Consider the following 24,087-nt stretch of genomic DNA (forward strand, 5'->3'; position numbering starts at 1 on the left):
AAGGCTACGCTGAGAGTCAGGAGACCTGAGTTCAGCCTGTCCTTGCCACTGACTCACCAGGTCAGCTTGGTAGATTTCTATTTCTCTGCCCCAGCATCTTTGCGTGTATAATGAAGGGTTGAACCAAAAACAAATCGCTAAGATCTCTTCTAACAATAAAATTTAGATTATATGAAAATGATAGAAGTTCAATAACAAAGAAAGAATTTACCAAAAAAAGCGTTTTCACCCAATGAAAGCATTGATTCTTCTTTCATATAAGTCCCTTACTTTGTAAACATTACATATTTCAGCTTAAATATTTTAAAGAGAAATATGTCAGAGTCAAGGCAGGAAACCTGGTAGGGAATGAGCTTCCCTAAATACAGGCACACCTGCAAAACTTCCTTGTAACAAAGCCAGTCTGGCTTCAGGGTAAGTTTTTCTCTGCTGAGCCTTACATTTGAAGTTACAACAGAAACTGTAAAACTGTGGAAAGCACACCACGCTGGGAGTCAAGACACTCAGGAGCTAGTCTCACTCTGCCGTGACATTACATGACCGTGGGTAAGTCAGTTCCCATCTCTAGACCTGTTTCCTCACCTATAAAATGGAATTGGATTAGATGATCTTTAGATCCCTTTCAATTCTAAGGTCACATGAAACCTGGAGTCAGCCCAGCTGCAAAGTCTAAAGGCCCTTAAGTCCTCCACAAGACTACCCTCACTCCTGACAGCAGCAGGAAGTTCAGATAGTTCCCCAAACCACCCTCGGGTTCAATAATTCTCTGGAAGGACTCACAGAACTTCCTGAAAGCTGTTATACTCACAGGTGTATTATTGGAAAGGATACAGGTCAAATATAAGTGAAAGAAGGATGCATGAGGCAGAGTCTGGGAGGGTTCCAAACACAAGGCTGCTTTTGTCCTTAGGATGCGTTATCCTTTGGCATCCGTATGTGATAAGGCACATGGAGTGTTGCCAACCAGGGAAGCTCACCTGAATTTCAGAGTTTTTGTTGGGGTTTCATTTTGTAGGCTTGCTTGATTGATTGATCACCTCCTTGAACTCAAGTCTCCAACTTTCCCCTCCCTGGAGGTCAGTCTAATACCAAGGGGCCTGAGGGGCCCACCGTGAGTCACTTCATTATCATGCACCATCAGGTGGGCTGAGGGGCCCCCACCTTGAATAACAGAGACACGCCTGTCACTCAGGAAATTCCAAGAGTTTAGAGGCTACTTTCCAAGGGGGGACGGGGGTGTGAGTAAAGGCCAGATCTGTCTTTGGGCAAGGCCAAATTCTTTACTACATACATAATTTAATTAATTTAGCAAATGTCTCTCAGATACTTTCGAGCCTTATTTGTCTGTGTTTTCACTGACTAGCACAGGCCTACCCCAAAGTATGTGCTTAAAATTAGTTAATAGACTTAGGGCCACAGTGATCAATGCAGTGCCCTCATACCATCCTAGCTCGCTGTGCCCTCGCCATGCTGGTAAGGGCCTTTGCATTAGCTGTGTCTTCTCTCTGAAGTGCTCTTCCCGTATTTTTGCATGGCTGGCTCTTTCATGATTGTATAACATATTTCCTAAACCCTCCAATCCAAAGTTGCCACCTAGTCACTGGCTACCACCCCTCCCTTTTTAAATTTTCTGCACATCACTTGCTGTCGGCTACGATCATTCTCATCTGTGTCTCTTTGTCTCTTCCACTGGAATGTCGGCGCCTCAAGAGTAGGGCTTGTTCACTGCTGTGTCCCTCAGGTGTGGCAGAGTGGCCAGCCCCTGGCAGCCACTGGATGTACCCTGGGTACACTAAGGAGGGGAGGGGGCATGGTCTGCCCAGGTACAGTCTATCGTGGGTAGAAAAGTTGAACAGCAATAACAAAACTAATCTGTCTGCTTTTTATTATCACCACGTGACAGCAATTCTATATAAACAACAGTGATAAACCACTCCCACCTACCCCTTCCTTGATCTGCCGTTGCAATACATATTTGTTGGACGAGTTCCCGGTTGGAATAAGTGTCTTTAACAGCCCTAGCAGCATATTGGAGTTGGTGTTGGGATTCTATGAACAATTTTAGTAGAGTGCAAATGGAAGAGATGTAAACCAAAGCCTGTTACCTAGGTCCCCGCCAGGACTTTGAATGGCGAGCTGAGCCCTCAGGTGCTGCCACTAACTCACGTTTCACTCCTCATGGTCAGGCCCCTCTTGCTGGCCTCTTTCTTCTGTAGCTCAGGCTGCGAGAGCTTCTGGCCTGAGTCACAAGCCCTAGATGCTACCTCTTGCCCAGTATTCTAGGTCAAGACCAGGACAGACTTATGACTAGCCACTTGTCTACCTTTCTCTCTTTCTCCTCCTCTCTCCTTGCCTACAGCTCCCCTATTAAAGCTTTCATTTCTTTGACTCTAAAAGAGAGCCTAAAGGAGGTTAGGGACAGGGGAGGTGAGCAGAGGGCCTCCCTTATCTTGTTGTCAGCCAACTGCCTAGACCAAAGTGGGTTAATTATAGGAAACAGAGAGCAAAGTCATGGGGCTGGGCCCAGGCCACCTGCTGTGCCCAGTTCTGAGGGTGTGAGAGGCGCTAAGTCTCTGAGAGCAGGGAGTGGGTGAGTGGCAAAGCCTTCTCTGGCTGATGACAGCTTGGTCTCAGCCTGGCTGGCCTGCCGGCTTTAGGGCTGCCCTGAGAGTTGGCCATGGCAAAGGACCCTCTACTCTGGAGTGCCTTAGGGATACTGTTCTCAAGGTGGCAGTGACACCTGGTGGCCAGTGGTGGCCAAAGCCTCTAGGCTATTTACCTCCAGAACCTCTTCCCTGTAGGCCTGCTCTCCCCTCTCTGTCACACTCACTGATCCTGGGGTCTGTCGTCTGGAATCTGAGCTGGGCCTTACATCCTGGGGCTCTGGAGAGGTGCTACTCCTGAGACTCGGGGGAACCAGGGAGAGAACTGCAGGTGGACAGAGCTTTCAGGTCATGCCTGCAGAGGTGGTGTCCTAGGGCTCTTCTTCATGCGGCTAGTCTGTTTTCATTTCCTATTACATGGCTCCCTTTTTATTTTCCTGTAAAATCTTCCAGAGCCAAAGGGCTGAATTGCTAATGAAGGGATTTCGGACACCTTGGGCTTTCTGTTTGGCTATGGGCTAGACCCATGAGGAGTGATTCTAAGATTCAGCCTTTGGAAACATTAACACACATAATGTGTCCAGGAGGAAGATGAGGCTCCTCCCCGATCTTGAGCTGATCAGAGCACACCTCCAATGTTGCTTCCTGTCTGAGGGTCACAGCATAACAAGGACGAACTCTAACTGGACGGTGCTCAGAGGAGGGAGACCTAGAGGTTGGGGCATTTGGCAGATCTGTTCTATGAGTAAAAGTTAAAGGGGCTGTTGTGAAGCAGCAGTAGTCTCAAGGAGCCCATGACTCAGTATCTTCAGCTCTCCAACAGCTGTCATGGGGCAGAACTGGTGCCAAAGGCAAGCCTACTGGAAGACGTGAGTAAAGTCTCTGATGCTAAGAGAGGAAATGGCTGCTCGGGAAAGCGGTATGTGGCTGCCACGTCACTGCTGATGTCCAAGCCACTTGTCAGGCACATTGTGAAAGGCTGGGCTGGGGGCTAGGGCTGTTGGAACAGGCAACTTTTAAAAATCTCCTTCCAGATCTAAGATGCTGTGATGCAGGCCGTGTGCTAGCCACAGACCTGGGAAAGGCAGTGATGAGTGTTCCAAATTGAAGGACTGAGGCCTGATAACCTCTGGCCTCTGCCGGGGCATTATGCAAGTCCTTTTTCACTGGCTCTCTGGTCTAAAGAGATACTCAAAAACCTTTCCAGCCAGGTCTTTCAAGCTACAAAGGGCTCATAAAGATGAAGTCTCTTGAGTACAAGGAGACCAAGATTGAGAAGGGGTTTCATTGGAGTCTAAAGGGCCATGCAGTTAAGGAGGAAACACAACTCAGATCCCAAACACGGGACTAAGAGGGCTTCGTTCGGTTCAGAAAAAGTAAATTTCAAGGAAAGGCCTTCCTGCTTCCCACAGCTGGACTGCTTTAGGGAATTTGTTCCCCTGTGAGGATAAGCTGAAAATGTGAGATTTGAGGCAGGTTCAGATAAAGTCACTAGTGACCAGGTCCCTTAACAGACTATTCAGGGAAACTGACTATTTTGGGGCTGTCTTAACTTTTAAGGGACATCTTTAATCACTTGTAGCTGACATTCTGACCTCGGGTGACCTGGCCCTCTGGGTCCCCATAGGTCTCATGGACCGCGCCACAGGACATTTCTTGTGTCGTTAGGAAATCACTGATTATGGGAGGGCTCCAATCCGATGAGCTCTGCCCTTGGAGCAGCAATTCCCCTCACAAAAGGAGGAGGAGCTCATCCTTGGGTGCCTTTTATACCCTTTCAGAAGAAGGCAGTTGGGCACTGGGGACTGCAGGAGTGATCCCAGAAAGGTCCCAAGGTGCCTGAAAACACGCTGTCCCCTTTGCTCTGGCTGAACCTACAGCCTCCCGACCACATTCCTTCCCGCTGCCTCATTCCCCCTGGGGTCCTGGACCGGGGGAGTGGGGCCTGGGGAGCTGATCAGAATAGCTCTGTGGCGTGTCCGGCGAGGCGCTTGGCCTGGCCTCTTTCCTGGGGCCAGACCCTGAGACCCTTTCTCAATTTCCTGTCTCAGATATGCTGAGCAAGCACAGGCTTTCCTCCATGGTGGGGCAGCTGGACTCAGGCCAGCAGCTCTCAAGAGTTGAGTCAATGTCTTTCCTTCCTCAGCTTTCCAGCCTGCTGGGACCTCAGATAGGAGCTCCTCTCTCCCAGCTTGTCTGCTGAAAGCCACAGGATGGCAAATTAAAGGTGCCTTTGGCAAAAACCCACAAACCCTCAACCGTGGACTTGGTTTCTCGCCCAGACCCGTGATTTCCTTTCCCGTCAGCTCAAGAGCTGACATTTACTGCCTTTGAAGTGACTTTTCTGTATCTTCAGGGACCTCGCTGGGACAAGTCAGTGATACAAGTCAGAGGGCATGGCATAGCTTAGCCCAGAGTCCACACCCTACCCCGCCCACCCAACAATATCTTCTCCACTGATGCGTGAAATCCTACCATTAAGGCGTCATGCCTTTGGATTGATATTTATTATTACTCAAATAATAGTAATGATGCTCATATCATTACTTTACCTGGCGCTTTATGACTTACAAAGCACAGCCATTATTTTAAGCCTCACAACCTTTACGTGAGACGGTTTGAGCTGGTATTTCTGACTCTGTTTTACATATCAGCAAAGAGAATGCCAATGATTTGTCCAAGGTCACACAGCCTATAAGCAGGAGAGCTGGATCTTCTGGTCCCCAGTTCCAAGGACGCTCTGCAGTAACCTGCACTGGGCCCTTTTGATGCGCCACCAGAGCACACAGATGGTAAGAATGGAGAGAGCTGGCCCTTGTGCTGTGTGGGGGGAACCCTCGCCCTCCTCCTCGTACAGCCCCGTGCTGAACCTCCCAACCTGGAGGCACCCGTGCTTCACCAGCTCTCTCCTACTCCCCTCTCCCTGGCTTCCCTGGTCACTAAGGCCAGTGGCCTCAGCACAGCGGGACCCGAGCCCGGTCGGCTTGGGTGGGGAGCAGCAGCAGCCTCCCCTCAAAGCCTGTGCCTGCAGGACACCTCCCTGCATTCTTGCTGGGCTCGGGACTCCACAGCTAAGGAGGGCTCGTCTCTTACCGCAGACACCTAAAGACCCGAAAAGTGTATGCAGGGCTTCGTGGAAGCCCAGAGCCAGAAGAGCCTGTACAAGTCAGTCGCCTGCCTGCGACTGCATGAGCCCATCCACAGCATCTCTGACAGTTCGTCCAGGCCCTGCTTAAACACTAATGCCAGAAGGCTCACTACTACCCACACCAGCCCTTGACCTTGATCAGATTTACATTTGGCTAACCTTGATCTTCTGTTCAGTCCTGGAGGCTTCCCCATTTACCACATTTAATCCTTAGACTTGGCTCATTCGGGAAACTGAGACTCGGAGATTAAGTAACTTGCCCAAAGTCCCATGAGGAAAGATGTCATTTCACACTTCTCACCATCCTGTCTGCTCCATGTACCCATTTTATTCCACTGGTGTCCACCTTAAAAAAGGTGCCCAGAACTGATGATTACAGTGCTCTCCTGTGAGGCTTAGCAGCCCAAAGAGCAGTGGGCCCGTGACCTCCCCTTGCTGGGACACTGAGGCACCTCCAGCGGCATCACATTTTTGGCAGCAGCAGCACCAGCTGACACCCTCTGAGCCTGTCGTCTTTCTCTAAGCCCAGGGTTGTTTGGGGGTTTTCCTTATGCTGCCCTAAGGCCATTTATTCTCCTTTTTTGTGTGCAGCTGGGCACAAGCATTGGACCTCACATTCTTACCTGTTTGAGTCAACTCAGCTTCCTGAGGGAAATGCTGCAGCTCAATCTGGCCCTGAGTTCCTGCTGTGGGCTGGCTACAGGCCAGACTTTGGCAGTGACGCCAGAGTGGCCAGACTTCTGTGGAATGCGGCATCCCAGGCGGCTCTTGGTGACTGGAGACAGATTCCATGGTAGCCAAACCCCATAGGGAATAGGCCCCCAGCCCCAGCAGACAGAAGGCTTGTAGGCAGGGCCAGAGAGTCTCAGCCTGGCAAGGGACAGTCCTGGGGGACTCTCCTGGCTCCCATAACCCCTGGGAAGTCTTCAGTCCACAGGCTCCAGGGGGCGGGGCCAGGAGAAGCTCCCTAGGCGCCAGACAGGGGTGGCCAAGGCACATTCCCAGGCTCCAGTGCAAAGGAGGTTTCTGGGAGCTCTTCCGCTGAAGCTTTTGGAAGGGAACTTTTGGGCTCAGTTCATCCTTGGGTGTCTTGTTTGTATATTTCTGAGGCTGAGGAGAGCCGGGACCAGGCTTCATGGTATGACTACCCCTGTCAGCTCATGCTGTGAGTTTCCCCATCAGAGCTTAATCTGTGGGATTTTTAAAGTTTTTTCCTGGACTCATAGGTTCTCAGAGTTGGAAGATAAACTGTAGTGTTCATCTAATCTATTTCATATTCCATAAAGGTATATTCCCTACTGTATCTTTGTCAGGTAATTCTCTAGCCTCTGCACGAACATACCCATCTCCCAAGACAGCCTCTTCCACTGTTTTTACTATAGGAAGTTCTTCCTGTAAGTGAAAGTCTACCTGTTGGAGCTTTTGCCCACTGGCCCTTCTTCTAACCTTGTGCCCTATGGTCTTCCATAACCGTCTCTGAAGATAACAGTTCTCTGGGAGGAGAGCATCTTAAGCTGCTCTTGATCAATGTCTGAGGTGAATCATTGGCAGCTGTCAGTGGTACAAAGTGAGGCCCTGGGGGAGGGGACTGGCAAGTGCCCCTAGTGGCTGCACAAACTGTATGAGGGGGTATTCCATTATGAGAGTGAGACCTAAGAAGCAACAAAGCTTCAGAGGAAAAGGCCTCGTCAGCATCACCATTACCATCATCTGTCGTATCTTTTGTAGCACCTGCCAGGAACAGGTACTTATAGATATCTCTCGATAGATGTCTCAATAGATAGATAGGTAGGTAGGTAAGTAGGTAGATGAATAGGTAACCTCACTTTATATCATAGAAACCATTTGAAGAAAGGCAGGTGCAGGAGGGAAAATGACTTGCCTGATGTCACAAAGCTAGTAAGTGGGAGATTTAGATTTAACCCACCGTCTTCCTAACCCCAAAGCCCAAATTCCTCAGTCACTCTGCTGCCCAGTCTTAAAGACTTACTATTGGAGACCCAACAGCAGTGTGTGTGTGTATGTGTGTGTGTGTTGGGTGGGGTTGACACCCAGCTTGGGTAAAAAGGCAGCCCTGGTATCCTGTGCGCCCATTACCAAACACCATCCTGCAGACTTCTCTTCCAGTTGGCAGCCAGGCCAAGAGAAAGTAGAGCTCACAATGGGAAAGAACTCTTGGGACTGAAGTATCCCTACCATGACTGGATTACTCAGGCTTGATGTAAGAAAAGGAAACAATTTCTGCTTCTTCGAGACTTGTTTTGACTTTCCCTTCTGCACCTAATATGCAGGCACATGGAGCAGGCCTCATGTTTAATTCGCTAACCTGAGCATTTTCAGAGCTGCTAATCAGAGTTGATATCCAATACAGTGTGGTTTAACATCTATGGTTTAACAACGTTTTTCTCATAAAAGACTTCTACTCTACTCCGTTTTGGACTTCACTGTTGTTGCATGGTCATTTATCTAATAAGCATTTATTAAGGACCTCTTACGTGCTCAGTCCTGTGCTTGATGACATTGGTAAAATGGCGATAGTCTTAAATTTTCCAAAATACTCCCAATTTTAAGTATTTTCACCTTTTTAATAAATAGTTACCATATCAGACCATATATCCCAATTTTTCTTTGGAAAGGAATGGGCACTGTAATTGTTAGGAATTCATGAGAAGATGAAGACTCATAGCCCATGCCCTCAAGGATCTGGCGGCCTCCCTAGCAGCAGCATCCCAGCCTTCAGGATAACAAGACAGTCTATTAAGTGCTATTGTAGGATTTCAGAGAGGAGATCAGAATTGAAAGGGGCAATCAGAGGAGAGATTTCATGGATGAGGTAGAATTTGACTTAGACCTCCAGGATATGTTGGGTTGGATTGGTAGAAAAGGAGAAAAGGTATTTCTGGAGGGTATTTAGCATAAACATTGGAGTGGCCTAAGTTTAGAACATGAGGGAGGTAAGTTTAGAACATGAGGGAGAGAGGCTAGAAGGGCCAGTCCAGCCATGCTGAAGCAAGTTTCTGGTGTCAGCCTGAAGAATGTGGACGTCATCCTGTGGGCAATGGGAAGAGAAGGTCAAACTGCCTGGGCTCACATGCCAGTTGCCTCAGTACGACCCTGGGCAAATTACCTGCCTTAGTTGGCCCTCAGTTTCCTTATCTAAAAATTAGGGATGTTGATACCTCGTAGAGCTGTTGTGAGGTTTAAGGGAAATACTGCATAAAACTGTCCATCATGTTACCCAGCTATGTAGTGTTAGCTATAAATTATTTAGAGCAGTAAACTGATACAATTAGAGAAGGGGTTTAAGAGGATAATAGGTATCCAGAACATCGATTGGAGAAGAGACTGAAGATTTGAGAGACTGTTCTAGTAGTCTAAACAGGAAATGATACAGGCCTGACCAGAGTTGGTCAAGAGGAGATGGTGAATCTTAGATGCCAAGAAGGAAGAACTGATGGGTCTCGATTGCTGACTGGATGGTGTGGGCCCTAGCTGGCTTACTGGGTGTGGGTGTTTCATTGCCGGGGTTCAGACCCACCTCGTGGATCCCATGAAAGTCCCTGGAAGAAAGGAAAGGAAGTGTGGGTGTTCTTGCTGTGATCTGTGAGAGGTCGGGATTGTAGATAGAATGGGCACCCTCTGATGCAGTGGCACCAGGACCTTTCAAAGGCCCCCTGCCTCCTATCTGAGATCCTGTTAGTAGAACTGTGACAGCAGTGCTGTCATTAACAGACCATAATACTGGAGAGGGTAGCGCTTCTGCTCTCCCAGTAGTGGAGCTGAAAACGGGCCTGAAGGCCAGATCGGAGGCCCATGGGAATGGGGAACAATTTTAATGTGGGAGTAGGGCTGGGGGGCCTGTCACAAGGGAGAGGAGCAGTGAAAGAGGAAGTGGGGTGTGCTGAAGACACACTGAGCCTCTCACAGCCTTGCCTCCGAATCTCCCTCCTTTTTTTTTTTTTTTTTTTGCAGTACGCAGGCCTCTCAGTGTTGTGGCCTCTCCCGTCGCGGAGCACAGGCTCCGGATGCGCAGGCTCAGCGGCCATGGCTCATGGGCCCAGCCGCTCCGCGGCATGTAGGATCTTCCCGGGCCGGGGCACGAACCCGTGTCCCCTGCATCGGCAGGCGGACTCTCAACCACCGCGCCACCAGGGAAGCCCCCGAATCTCCCTCTTTGGCATCACCATCTGCACACTCGGCAGCCCCCAGGCTTCATGGAGCGTTTCCCCCTTGCCAAATTCAAGCCCCAAATGCTCACTGCCTTTGGTACAAGTGTTAGACAAACTGAAGTCACATGCATCTTTGATCCCGTTGGGGCATAATCAGAATCACAGCTGGGAGGAGAGGAAGCCTGGGAGGAGAGCCATGTTGTTGGGTAAAATGCAATTATGCTGTTAGAGAGGGAAAAACAGCTTGGCCTTGAGCACTTTTACAAACATTAACATCTTACTCCTTCCCTCTGGTTAAGGAGGGTCCTGGGACACAAAAGACTGCCCCCTCCTTCAAGTCCCTCCCTGTGGGAGTTCCAGCCCAGCCCAAAGAGTGGCTCTGACCCCTAGGTCAGCCCCAGGGCTGATCCCACCCCAGAGTTAACTCCACAGGAGAAGTGAGCCAAGTCTAGGCTAGCCACCTGGTGCAGCCCCCGCTGGCACTCCAGCCACTCTCGGGAGTTTGGTGTTGATCCTTCCTCAGGAAGCTGGGCCTGTGAGTGCCAGGGGAGCTGGGCCTTGGGCAGCCCCCAGAGAAGAAAGCAGATGCTGTTGGAAGTCTCAAAGCTTCTAGAAAGAGTGTCTACAAGGGAGTGAAATGAAAAGAGGGTAAGGAGGTGTCAGACACTCCTGTCAGAGTGGTTCTAAGCCCCAGGCTGCGTACACCTGGGCCCCGGCAATAACCCAGAGGCTGAGAGTCCCTTTGAGGCGTTTCCGGAACAGCAGAAGCCCCTGGGCCAGATCCCGCTGGATCCCACCGGATCCCTCTGCAGCCTTGCCACAGAGCCACAGGGTTTCTCTTTGGAATCTGCTTGGAGTTTTGTTTGTATCTCTTTTGCATTTTTGTCTTCCAGAGTGGAACACTTAAGGATCCGGACTCGAGCAAGACCCCACCTCAGCGGCCAGCCCCCCAAGGTTGTTTACAGTATATTCTCGACTGTAATGGCATTGCAGTAGGGCCAAAACAAGTCCAAGCTTCTTAAAGCGATTGGTAGTTTTCAAAGCAGAAATTTTAAGCCAAAAACAAACAAGGAAAGAAAGGAAAGCGGGGAGGGGAGCAACAGACCCTCCCATTGGTGCCATTTCTGCGTTTTTTCAAGGCTGACTGGACTGTGTTTTTCCTATGCAGTGTCAGTGCCTCTGTCTGGTTGTTTACCTGTTCCTGTTCGTGCTTGTAATGCTCACTTATGTCTCTCTGTATACCTTGTGATTCCAGGGCTGTTTGTCAACAGTGTACAAAAGAATTGTGCCTCTCCCAAGTTCAGTGTGACTAGCTTCTGGGTGGTTTGATAGTATATTTTAATTACATAATGTGGGGTGAAATAGGACTGGGTGGGGGGGTGGACAGGGGAGAAACAAAGACCACAAAAATAAAACCCAACTCCCCTCCTTCTCCCCCCAGACTCAGATAAACTGCCCCTCACCCCCTGCTTACCTCCGTGAGTGTGCTTGGGATCTTCAATGAACTGTGCTTTTTGCTTCCTTTCTGCATGACTAGGGTAAATAGATAGAAGTTTAAGAGATTTTCGAGGTCTTATTTCCGTAACTTCATCCGTTGAATCTGAAGGCATCCATCTTTTTCTCCATTTGCTAAAGTTTGGTGCATTTGAGTTTATGTGAATAAGCTGGCCGTGCCTGTAGAGCTCTTGTGTTTTCAGTGATGACGTGAAATATAAAGAATAAGCTATTTCCAGGAGCGTGTTCTGTATTTGACATCCCAGTATACCCTTCGTTTTATTATTAACTAATTAGCTATGAGATTAGACACACAAAAAAAAATGGGGCCGCTGATGTGCAATATCAAAGTGAACTTGTGAGTATTCTCCCTGTGTTCATCTTAGTCCCTGTAAGTTGTTTCTACTTTGCTGTTTCTGAATTGGCCATCTGTGCGCTTCTGTGGAACTGAGGCTGCTTCGTTTTCCCCAAAGCTTACTGTGTACAGAGATAATTCTTTAGCAATTTGGGACGTAGAAGGCAGGGAGCTACTGAGAAGTCTGGGAAGGATTCAACCATTCTTCTCTTGACCTCTCCTGAGGCATCACGACATGGGAGCGAATCGAAACTGTGCCGTTTCCCTCGAGTGGGTACACTGCCTCCAGAGCTCTGAGGTGGGCACCTGCTTTCGCTGTCAGCTGTTCCAAAAGCCCTCCAGAGTCCAGGGAATGAAGAGCTTTATCTTTCCTGAGAGGGACTGTCTCAGATTTTAGCTTGTGTGTTTGGGGCCGTGGTTCCACAGCGGTGGCTCTTAAAGAGCCCTCACCCGTTTGTCCTCTTTCCTCCGCCATGCAGCTCCTGGGCAGGGATGAGGCAGTTACTAGACCAGGCCTCGGGTCAGTGCCTCATCTTGCCATGTCCTGGCCAGACCAGGATCGGGCATCCAGTGGCCTCCTCTAGCACCGTGGGCTGTGGGAGTTCACGCCAGCAGTTTGCCTTTTAGAAGAAGTGCTTCTAGCTCTACTTTTGCATTCCCTCTCACTTCTGTACTGACATGTCACCTTTCTGGATTGCCAGGTTTGAGGAATAACTGGTGTTGGTGGTGTGTAACATGATTTCTGTGTCAAGGGGCACATGCCCTGGTTTCTGTCTTGATTGCTGGCAAATTCTGAGCTACAGGGAAATGCACTGAGTGTGAATGTTCTTGTCCGCGATTCCTCCCTTAGACGATGTAGATGCCGATGGTAGTCGATCTGTTGTAAATATATACATATATATGCAGTTAAGCACTTCCAGGTGGGTTGCATAAGAATCAGGTCCTTAAATACCTCCCAGTCTGATGAAATGATAGAAAGGAATAAAGAAACATTTCCCAGAATGGAGGAATACATTTTATTTTTTTAATTTATTTTTGTCCAAGCGGTGAGCTGACGGTGGTGTTGCTTCTTTGCATGTGATCCGTGTGAACATTCAGGTGCTTTTCATGTGACATTTGTGAGCCACAAATACGAAGTTGCCGTTTGAATTTAGTCAGGCTCCAGGGTGGTGGTGTCAGCCACGGTCTATCAGGTGAGGGAGAAAGGGACTAGGGCTCCCTCCCAGGGCCAAACACAAGCAGACAGCACACCCTGACTGTCCTGTGCCCTCAGGCAGCATGCTGAGGACAACTCTGTGGCCTGGGGCATCCGTGTCACAGTATAGGATTGCCGTTCAGGTGTTTTGTACCCATTTCTTTTCTGATGTTGTCGCCTTTTTTTGTACCAATCCAGCGGGGAGACCCTCAGCCAATGCTGGAAGTGTGATTGAAGTACCTCTCTTTTGTGACTCCTGTACAGCTTAATGTGCAATAAAGGAAAAGTTATATCTGTCTTCAGTGTTAAGTTGTAAAGTTTCTGGCTATTCAAGCATCTCTGTGCAGTTGGGAAAGCACTCAGGTTTCTGGTACAAGAGGCTGAGCTATCAACCTGCAGTACTTTACAAGAAAATGCTGATACAAATGATGTCAAACTTTGGAAGAGGCAAAAACTGGTTAATATGAAATGCGCTGCTAATCTACCATCTTCACTAGTTTTCTGATTTGAACTTAGAACTTCTTCAACATGCAAAATTTCATTCATTCACTTATTTACTTATTTATGTGTAACTCACCCTGGTATTAATTGGTCATTGATGGTAAAGTGGAGTCCATGCCGTGTAGAGGGGAAACTGACTTACAATCATGGATGTACTATGGTATAGACATACAGTTCTGCCTCTCCAGAGGGTACAGGTGTCCTGGTGTTTCTAGAAAACTAAGTTACAGTACAACTCTTAGCTGTCGTTGAGTTTCTGTAAGCCAGCTCCTTCCAGCGGGCACGTGAACGTGGACTCTGGGATTGAGACTGAGAAATGAGATCTCCAGGTCACCACATGGTTTTCTGTCTCATGTTGGGAGAAGGGGATCCTGGTCCTTTTGGGGGGGGCCTCTTCTTTGCCAAATGGTGCTCACAACATCTCCAGGGAGAGAATGGGACTTGGATTTCTGGAGAATTTCACCACATACACCTGGGAGGGACTGGAGCCCCTGAGGATGGTACTAAGAGGCAACTGGACACGAAAGGTCCCAGTCATGGGCATGACTTAATGCTGAAAGGAAGCCCTGCTGGGGGTACAGCAATCAGACATGCAGGCGTGGAGCAGGACAGACTAAGGCCGACTCCAAAATAACAATGTGGAACTTGAGACCTCCTAGCACACCGTGGGCCAGGTTGGCCTGTACCTGAGGAACCTCTGGGGGAGAGGGGTGGTCCCTGTGGTCTGGGGGCCTTCCGTAAGAGATCTCACCTCTGATGGGGGCCGCTCATCCCATGGCTTCTTCCCCATGCTCCGACTTCTGTTGTGACTGAGCCGCTGTGAGTGTGAGGAGGAGCGTGTAGCGGCGACGTCTGAGGGTAACCGGGGGCCTGCTCTGGAGCCCTTCAGAGCCTCGGATGGCTTCTTGTCATAGAGCTTATCCTTTGGTAATTAAATAGCCACACCCTTTGGGACATAGATTCTAATAAGGAAACCCTCTGATACGGGTAAATTATGAAGTTTTTCTTGTACTGAACCTAGGGGGCCCTGGGCAACCCCAAGGAATGCCACCCCCAGGCAAGGTGCTACGTCCACGCCGGCTCCCCCCTGGACCGTCGCTGCCACCTTCCTCTTCTTCCTCCTCCTCCTCTTCTTCCTCCTCGGGCGGCCCCACCACCCACGGAGATGCACCCTCCAGCGGCAGCTCCCTGGCAGAGGTCCAGCCACCCCCGGCTGCTCCACCACAGAAGCCCCAGCCTCACCCACAGCTCAAGTAAGAGACGACTCAGCAGCTCCTCCCTCCCCTCTTCCTGCCCCTCCTCTCAGGCCTTGGGCTCCAGAGCTGCTAGGAAGCACCTTCAATCAGACCTCCTCCTAAAGATATTTTTGTGGGGTTTTTCGGGGGTTGGGTTTTGGTGGGTTTTTTTTGTGGGGGGCATGGTTGGGTTGATTGGGGAGGGCAAGAAAGAGGGAAGTGAAAGTCTTAAGGTCTAGCTAGAAGCTCAAACCCTCCCCTTTCTTCCTGGGGAGTGGCAATAAAGCAGTTACTACCCCCTCTCCCATTCTTATATGAGCTTTGGGTTTGGGTTTTTTTTTTTTTTTAATCCTCCCTCCCACTCTTTTTTCCATTCCTTTTCTCTGTGTGTATATGTGTCTTTCTCTTTCTAAAAAAAAAAAAAAAAAAAAAAATTTTTAATTCTCTTTTCTGCCTCTGACTCACAGTTTAGGGTGTGCCAATCAGCAAGGCTGCCCAGAAGGAAAAGGGGGAAGTAGTTAAATCCATTTCAGCTTTTTACCTTCAGCTTTGTCAGAAGGAGGTTGGTTTCTGGTGTGGTCATCAGAGGAGAGGCCCACATAGAGACCCTGAGGAACTCCATCCTCTTGGGTTCGCTCATTCCCAACAGTAACCCTAGAAACCCCTGTCACGCTATCCTGCTTCAGAGGACAGAACTGAGGGCCCCTAGAAAACAGTATAGCTGCATTTGGTAGGGACAGCACCTGGGTGCTCAGCTCCACCCTCCCTCCCCCAGAACCAGAGACGGCTCTCTTCAAGGTCCCCAACCACAGACCTCTGTCATGACTGTCAGCACAGACAGCCACGGCCCGGGGGATCGGAAGCGTTCCGTGAGTGCATCTCAGTAAAGAGATGAAACTCTCAGGGACGGAGAACAGGGAGCTGTCGAGTTTGGGGCTCAGATGAGCCACTCAGAGATCATCTCTAGTCACTGCACAGATGAGAAAACACTGCTGAGAGAGATCTGATGTTGTCAAAACCCTTCTACTAGTTAGCGGCAGAGCCAGGGTGATGGCTCGGGTGGTCCGGATGACCACTTCCGTTGGGTCTTCCAGTCCTGTATGATGGGAGGGCCATCCCCCGGCCTTGCTCCGCAGCTCTGGCCGAGGGTACATTTCATGTCTCGCCTGCCTCACACCTTCCCCTCAACCCCGTCGTTTTCTGCAGCTGACTTTTTAATCTCTCCTACCTTCTCTTGAGCCAACTCTGGCCCCAGTCTGAGGGCAGATCTGTGGGCTGTCACCGCCTTTGGGCTGAAGCTGTTGAATCGAGCCAGCCTCTGATGACAAGCGGGAGGCTTGTACCTGTGCCCCCGGCCTGTGCATGCAGAGGAGTCGCCGCTCCCAGAGGCCAGCATGTTGGGGCTCATCCCAGGCAGGCCCAGTGAAAGGCAGGGCACCTGTTCAGCCACTGCGGGAGAAGAGACAGGCTCATGCCCCTGCAGAAGGGAGTTTCTGGGGCTGTGTCCGAGTTCAGGGGAGGGCTGGGAGAGCTGAGATACTGGGAGAGGAGTTCTGGAGCCAGGAACCAGCAGGAAGGAGACAAGCAGAAGTCAAGAAGGAGAGAAGACGGCCATGGAGACGCCAGACCACGTGTCCTCTCCTGCAGTGTTGGCTTGGCCTCCCCTCCACCTTCTTGCCTTCACAGTTTTTCTCTCTGACTCACTAGTGTCTCAAGGGAAAAATTGGTCCCTAAAATGTGTGCAGTTTGGGTTTTTTCATTAGAAAACTACCCAGTAACCTTGTGTAGGCCTGATGTGTATCTCTGTTGCCCCGGACACCCTGAAACTCACACACCTCATATTAGGCTCCTCTGAGGAAGGCTGCAAGGGCGATTACGCCCATTGTAAGGACGGTAAATGGAGTTGTTAGAGTTCGTGCCAAGTCAAAAGGTTCTTCTGGAATCAGAGAAAAAAGCAAAAAAGAAAGAGCTGAAAAGGCCTAGCGATCATTTTACCAGACATCTACATAACACAATTAAGAAACCGAACAAGAAACCGAGTCTCAGAGAGGCACGTGGCTTCCTAAGGTCAAGAGTGAGTGAGAGGCGGGACCAAGGCTTTGACCCAGGTCTTCTGATGCTGGCTGCACTACTGGACAGTTGATGAGAAAGAGAGCACAAGAGTCCACTGGCCCCTGGTTGCTACGTTTCATCCAAGGGGAAGGGTGTGAGATTCCTGGATTAGTTCTTGCCAAGTTGGGGCCCTGAAATTTAGCCTGTGGGCCCTTTAGCATTAAGTGAAAGGAAGAGCCTTGAGCCACCCCTTCTTCCTCTTTCCCTTCTCCTTCTTCTCTTCTCTCTTTCCCCCTTCTCCCTCTCTCCCACGCTGCCTCCATCCTTTCCTGTTTGAGCAGCACTGCAGGTAAAGAAAAGAGCACAGAGACCTCCCAGGGGCCTGCTAGCATGCCCCATGCTGGCTTTCTCCTCTGCCACCCAGTCTCCCTGGGGTGGGAGTGGGCGTTCCGGTCGTGTATCCTCGTGTCACCGTCCTTCCCTGCCTCACTGGGAACACCACCCTCTCACATTCTCTCTGGTTTTTATCTTCAAGCAAGTCGCAGTCCCTGACAAATGCCTTCAGCTTCTCTGAGTCCTCCTTCTTCCGGTCTTCAGCCAATGAGGATGAAGCCAAGGCAGAGACCATCCGGAGCTTGAGGAAGTCCTTTGCCAGCCTCTTTTCAGATTAGCTCTCCAGACACACAGGGGCACCCAGCCCAACCGGGAAAGGAATCCAAGACATTTGCCGACAACAGTCAGCCACACTTGGTGGTGATGTCCCATGACCTTAACGTGTGTGGCCCCCTCCTCTGCTCTGTTGCGCTCAGTGATGTGCTGCAGCTCAGAAAGGACCAGGTGAAGGTCTCAGAGCAGGCGCCTACCCAGCGAGGGGCACCTGACGTCAGAGAGGATAGAGCTGCTTCCCCGTAGTCGTGAGAGCTTCCTCTGAGATCCTCGTTCGCTGTGACTTTAGTGGCCTTATTGTGATAGCACCATCATGTCTTATTCTTCCTTTGAAACCAGGATTCCCTTCACTGAGGACACCTGGTTGCTTAACCGAGCTCAGATGCAGTGCTAAGCATGCCCCCCTGTAGTCAGTGCTACCTGTTTGGGGAGAATATACTTACCCCAGAATAACTCTCGGCTCTAAGTGTTAGGGACTCACCCAAACCTGGATCCCTTGTCACACCTGTTTAGCTGTTGAAAACACACCTGCCCAGCACACAAGATTCCTCGATTGCTATGGTAGTGAAGCACCTGTAGTCTGCTGACCAGAGAGATCAAGAACCTACAGTCCCCCTGCCACCTCCGGCGTTGTTCTCCTGTGTGGGGTGCAGTGATCTTGAGCTTCTCCAAAACTGTGCTGTAGAGAATGCATGCCAGTATGCCAAGTTTTGTGTTCCTCTCCAAATAAACGTTAAGACCTTTGGTGTAATAAAAGCAGCAGCATTAACCAGCATTTGATTCAGCCGTGAGGTCTCCCCGAGACCCCCCTTTTGACTGAGAGAGTGTACGTGAGGCACGTGCGTGTGTGTGCGCGTGAGTATAGGGAAGAGAAAAACCCAGGAGGGTGAAGCTGTTTGTGTTGGTGTGTGTGTGACTGTCTTTGCAACGGTTGAGAATACGGCTGTCCTTTAGATGCCCCCCAGGCTGCGCTTCCTGACACCTCCCCAGTAACTCAGCAGTTCTACCAGTTGTACTGAATGTGGAGCCTTTCTAATAAGCATAGCATCTTGGCTTCCGTAGTGGCCCAGTTGGAGCTACTTGTCTGGCCCATCAGTCTCCTCGGCTAAAACCCACACGGAGGCGCCCATGAGGCAGGATGGGCCTGCTCTCGTGAGTGGGGTCCGCCAATCTCCCGGCATCCTGAAGGAGTTTGTGATAGAGGGCGGGTTTCGAGGGGTTTCACTGTGGCTTCTTTGGGACTCAGGAGTATGTTCCCAAAAAGCCACAAATGCTGTGAGAATGCATACCACATCTGCATTGATACTAACATCTTATCTAAATAATTCCTACACGTGTTCCCATCCTACTAACAACTCGACAAAATAACACCCATCCTAATGCCGCTGTCTTGCTAACGCCTCACAAGTAGTAGGTGCTGAGAAGTCAGAGAATGAAGTTCCCTGGTGCCAGGGTCTCCTTTCTAACTCAGCTCATGCTTCCAGGGTTTGAGGATGTAGACTTGTGCCTTCTTCCTACGCTTAGAAAACAGCAAGTAGAACCTCCATTGAGTGACACCTGGTGGGGGCAGCCCTTATCCCACCACAGTGCACATAACTAGGGAACAAACAACTAAAAAAACAAAAGTGGGGCAGGCAGGTAATACCTGTGCTCAAGGGAATTGATCTCTATGGTTCCTTCCATTTCCAACCAAGAGTCTACCACTTGTAGTCACTTCTATCCCCCAGTTCCAAGTATGTTTTAATAAGATGAATTCGTTTCATCTAAAAGCATTTATTGAGCATTTAACATGAGCATGAACATTGTGACGGATTCAAGGAAATATTTACTAATATTTCCATAGTGCATACTAAGTTCCAGGCACAGTCCTAAGTGATCCATATATATGAGTTCATTTATTCCTCACAACAACCCTACATTATAGGCACTATTATTGTCTTTTTATTATTTTACAAATGAGGAAATGGAAGCAAATCAAGAGTCAATAACTTGCCCAAGGTCACCCAACTGGTATGTGGTGGAGCTGGGATTTGAACCCAAGCAGTGGAGCCCCATGGCCTTGCCTACTTTGCTATATTACTTTTACTTAATCTAGCAGAGGCAACAAGACAATTTTATTAAACTGTACATAATGTGATAACAAAATTAGAGATGTACACAAAAATTCTTCACATCCATACGCACCTCCTTCCTTCGCCTTTTCTCTATCCCTTGGCCCCAGGGAAATGAGGGGTGGGAGAACGTTAGGGTACTTGTTACCAGTGTTGACCCCTTGTCCTAGAACTATGAGTAACATACACAGCGTATCTTATTCTGATCCAATATAACTCTGGTTCTTGAAAAATTACTCATTCTTCCACACGTGACGTCAGACCAAAAGCCACAAGTGGCTTATTTAGAAAATGAGTCAGCCTGGAACTGCTGGGGTGTCAAAAGGGGGAGGCAGTTTCCTAGTCCAAAGGACACATGGATTCTATCCAACCCTTAGTAATGGGGTGGAGCCAGAGGTGGGGGAGTTCCATTCAGAAACAGCACTCTTGGTATATAAAAAGATGGCCCCAGAGACTGGGAAATTTGCTACTCCCAACAATCAATAAATAGCTGCTGAATACCATGATAAAAAATTTTCTAAAGCTGGGATCTCCAAAGGTTGGAGAGAGTCCTCTATAGATCTTGAAACCTTTGGTCTGTCAGCCACTTCTGACCACTGTGCAACCATCACTGCAGCTGATGGGGATTCCCTACCCACATCCTCACCCCAGATGAATAGAGATAGACACTTTATCCCTGCCATCATCGAATCCGCATCTCCTTGGGTCAAAATGAATTCAGTTTGCTTATCATTTATCTGCTCATAACTCTTTATTGTATACTTACTAAGCTCAGTAAATTCTTGGGGACGAATATAAAAATGAATTAAGCAAGGATTCTGACCTCACAAAGTTTACAGCCAGTAGGGGAGGTAGCATATAAACAGATTTAAAGTAGAAAGTGCTGAGTGTCATAAGGCAAATGCAGTCAAAATGCTAGTTTGGAAAGATGTGAAGCTTGATAGGATTGGTGAGGATGTGAGAAACAGAACTCGTACACATTGCAAGTGGGAACGTTTGTCAGTACTGGCATTTCAGTGGACAATTTGGCAGTACCTAATACACATACCCTATGCCTCAGCAATTCCATTTCTAGACGTTCATTCTGGAGAATCTCTTGTACAAGCACTCAAGGAGGCAACTAAAAGAATGTTAGTCACAGCATTGTCAGTGAAACATGGAAACAACCACTGTCTCTTGTGGAGGAATTAAAACATAAATTGGTTTATTCATACATTGGAGTACTACATAAGAGTTAAAGAAATAAGCAAAAGCATTTGAGGAATTCAGATAAGATATGGAAGCTAAAATGGAAAAGATAAGCCAAGTAAGTGTACAATGGACAACAGCCGTACCTGTGGTTGGCGTGGAGCATCCTTCTAGCTGGGCGGTCAGAGAAGGTGGCATCCAGTGGGGAGCGGTGAGCAGCCCACAGGATCGGGAGGCCTGCCAGCTTCAGGGAATGGGGTGAGTGCACAGAATTCAGTCACTGAATTTTTCAGCTGGAAGTTTCATCTAGTTCTATCCTCTTCATTTTACAGATGAGAAAACCCAGATCACTCAAGGAGCTTGCCAAGGTCAGGAAGGAAGTTAGTAATAGAAGCAAATGAGGCTTAGTCCCAGGTGTCTGATGGGCAGGCCTTTCGGGACACTGTCCTTGGTGAGATAAGTGAATGGCTTTCATTTGCAGGGGCCCCCAGGGAGGGCGGAGCTCATGGGAACATTTCCCAGAGGCTGGGAAGAAATGGGAGAGTCAGTGTTGGGCAGCAGCAGGAGTTCTGAGTTTAAATGCCTGCTTTGCTAATTGTTAGCTAATTGACTTTGATTATAAGTTCTTTAGCTTTTCTGTGTCTCGAGACACAGAATGAGAACAATACTATCTGAGGAGGTTAAGAGTTAAATTAACTACTTCATCTAAAGTCTGTTTCTAACAGTGGTTGGCATGTGAGAGGATCACAAGATATCCCCTCCGTCTCAAAAAGACAACAGCAGTGTAAGCTCCAAACCCCCTTGGCCGGGACTCCTCCGAGAGCGAGAGCCAGAGCGGCTACACAAATGCCAATCATGCCTTTCTTTCTCTCCTGTAACCAGGTGGGCCTCAAGGGCAATTTCAGCCCATCTGATTCCTTTTCCTAGGGCTATGGCTCTTTCAGGTTGAGTTGGTTAAACTGAGTTGAGGGTAGACACCTGGCGAGGCAATTGCTGCTGCCTAAACATCCTACTAGCAATGAACATAAACACACACACACACACACACACACACACACACACACATGCACACACACGCCAAAAACCACTGCAGCTACAGAAATGATGACACAAACCCCATATGACTCTAACGGACTAATTTTTAAACACTCGTACCATATGATCATTCCTACGGTGCTGTGGTTTCCTTCAACCAATTCCTTTGGGAGGCTAAACATTTATTCCAACAAACCTGCTGCTTATGTTCAGCAAATAATTGCCCTCAGATCTGTAGCCCTCAAATTTGAATTTCTATAACTCTTGGAAGATCAAGAGTTCTTTACCTTGGGATCTAGAAATTCCCATGCAAACTGTTCTGTGCATTGTGCATTTTGGCAGGTCCTCAACACACACACACACAGAAGATTAAGAATCATTGCTTTAGAGAGTGAATTTTGATTTTTAAAAAACACTTAAAATTCTTTTGGAGTCAGCTCTAATGATTAAGCTAGATAATATGTAAGGTTCAAAACACAGTGTGACTATAAATTAATGAGATAATTTTGTGTGGCTTGTAAGCTGGTTCTGAAGGAAATTAATCCCAGAAAAGGAGTCTCATATGTTCTGAGTAGTTTCTCTTTGAAATAAATGTCAAGCCCCATCAAGATTATTGATTCTGAAAGAGAGAAGATACATTTCAACAGGCAAATTCTGTTGTTTGTTTAACATAATTTTCTTACTGTCTAATTCTCAAGTCACAGACTGCACTCAGAATAATGTTCTCCTTTTCAAATAATTGTCGTCATTCTCCCTTACATTTGTGTAGTATTTTGCGGTTTATATAGCACCTCGTAATTTAAAGGCACTTTCCAGTTTATAAAGCACTGATTCATCTCTCAATTAGTCGGATTCTGACAATAGCCCCCTGAGCCTAACTAACCCTCATTATAAGTGACTTCTGAGTGTCTGAGCTTTGGGCTCTTGCTTGAATAGTACTCTTCTTCCTACAAATCTCCTTGGACTTCAAAGCCTGTTGGTTGTAAACATGTGGGAAAATAATGCAATTCTTCATTCCCTCTGGTAGACCCTCCTCTTATTCAACACCCTCTCACTGTCTGAGAACTTGCTTTCCATCTTGGCTATTGATATAGTCACACACACACACAAACACGCACACACACACACGCATATGTGTGCTTGTCCACTGGTCTGTATTTTCAGGAGTCTTTTCTTCTCTTGTTTCATGGTCTGTACTCCCCAGCATGTCACTTTGTCAGGGAAATACTGGAGAGACAGGGCAGGAGGGAACACCAGAGAGCTGTTTCAGGGACCCCAACCCACATGTAAACAAATGCTCCCCAGGGCATACCAACTCCCTGGGCATTTTCATCCTCCTGCCTATGCACACACATCTCTTTTGATAAGAATTCCCACCCTTCAGCTAACTCCTCTAGGCAGCTCACAGCAGAAAGCCACAGCCATCCCAGTGGATCAGGTTAAGTGGCAGCCTAACCAGCCCTAGTTGCTCTAGATCCAGTTCTTGGGGAAGAGAAATTAACCCTATCAGATTACTGATGGGACAACCAGGTTTGGACCTCTTGGATCCATTCTGGAGCCCGTCAGTAGTGATAGAGAATTGCAAGAGTAGGCCCCGAGGATCCCTGTGGGCAGCTCAGACAAGCCAGACCTGTCAACACTCTGAAGACCCTCAAACCATCCCAGAGGCCTGAGTGGCTTGGCATGTGGACGGGAATGACATTTGGGCTGCTTATTTGTCTGTGGAGTCTCACCGGGCTAATACAATACAACATTTGGGATCTAAAGATACTTTTAATTTGAATATTTGATACCAAAACAGTGAATGTCTCGATATAATATTACTAGGAAGAGGTCAGTAGATTATTTCTTCTTAAAGACTTCTTATTCCTTTATTCTGTCCCCACAGCAATTATTCCGGATTAGGGCGTTTATTCACACCTTATTGTGACAGCTCCCTAATTGGGCTTCCTAGCTTCAATCTCTTGCCCATTTCTGCCAATTTTCTTTTTAAAAATCTCTGATCATCAAAAATCTTTCAGTGGATCTCCAGGCTTAGGGAGTAGAGCCCAAACTTTTTACCTTGGTATTTAAGGCCCCCTAGAGCCTAGCCTCACTTTACCAGGGAGGCAGTATGTCTAATGGTTAGGTATTTGGGCTTTGGGGTCAGACAAACCTGGTTCTACTGCTTGTTAGCTGTGACCTTGGGCAAATGACTATATACTTCTCTAAACCTTAGTTTCCTTACTAGCAACTATTGTAATTGTAATACTTCATACGTTCCTTGCGAGAATTAAATGAGAGAATGCATGGGAAGTGCTGTGTGCAGGTACCTCAAATATATACAGATGATCCT

At 48.3% G+C, this 24,087-nt stretch overlaps 1 protein-coding gene across 1 annotated transcript in view; it reads left to right on the plus strand.

The window, feature by feature from the left end:
- SYN2 (synapsin II) overlaps positions 1–18,850 on the plus strand; it is a 153,759-nt gene extending 134,909 nt beyond the window's left edge. Inside the window, exons 11-13 of the mRNA XM_079933020.1 lie at positions 10,814–10,874; positions 14,487–14,718; positions 17,288–18,850. Of these exons, the coding sequence (XP_079789146.1) occupies positions 10,814–10,874; positions 14,487–14,718; positions 17,288–17,423 (429 nt within the window). The 3' untranslated portion in view covers positions 17,424–18,850. The remainder of the gene's footprint in view (positions 1–10,813; positions 10,875–14,486; positions 14,719–17,287) is intronic.
- Positions 18,851–24,087: the final 5,237 nt, after the last annotated feature.

The sequence above is a fragment of the Stenella coeruleoalba genome (genome assembly GCF_951394435.1).
Source record: "Stenella coeruleoalba genome assembly, chromosome: 10".
In the NCBI taxonomy this organism is placed as follows: Eukaryota; Metazoa; Chordata; class Mammalia; order Artiodactyla; family Delphinidae; genus Stenella; species Stenella coeruleoalba.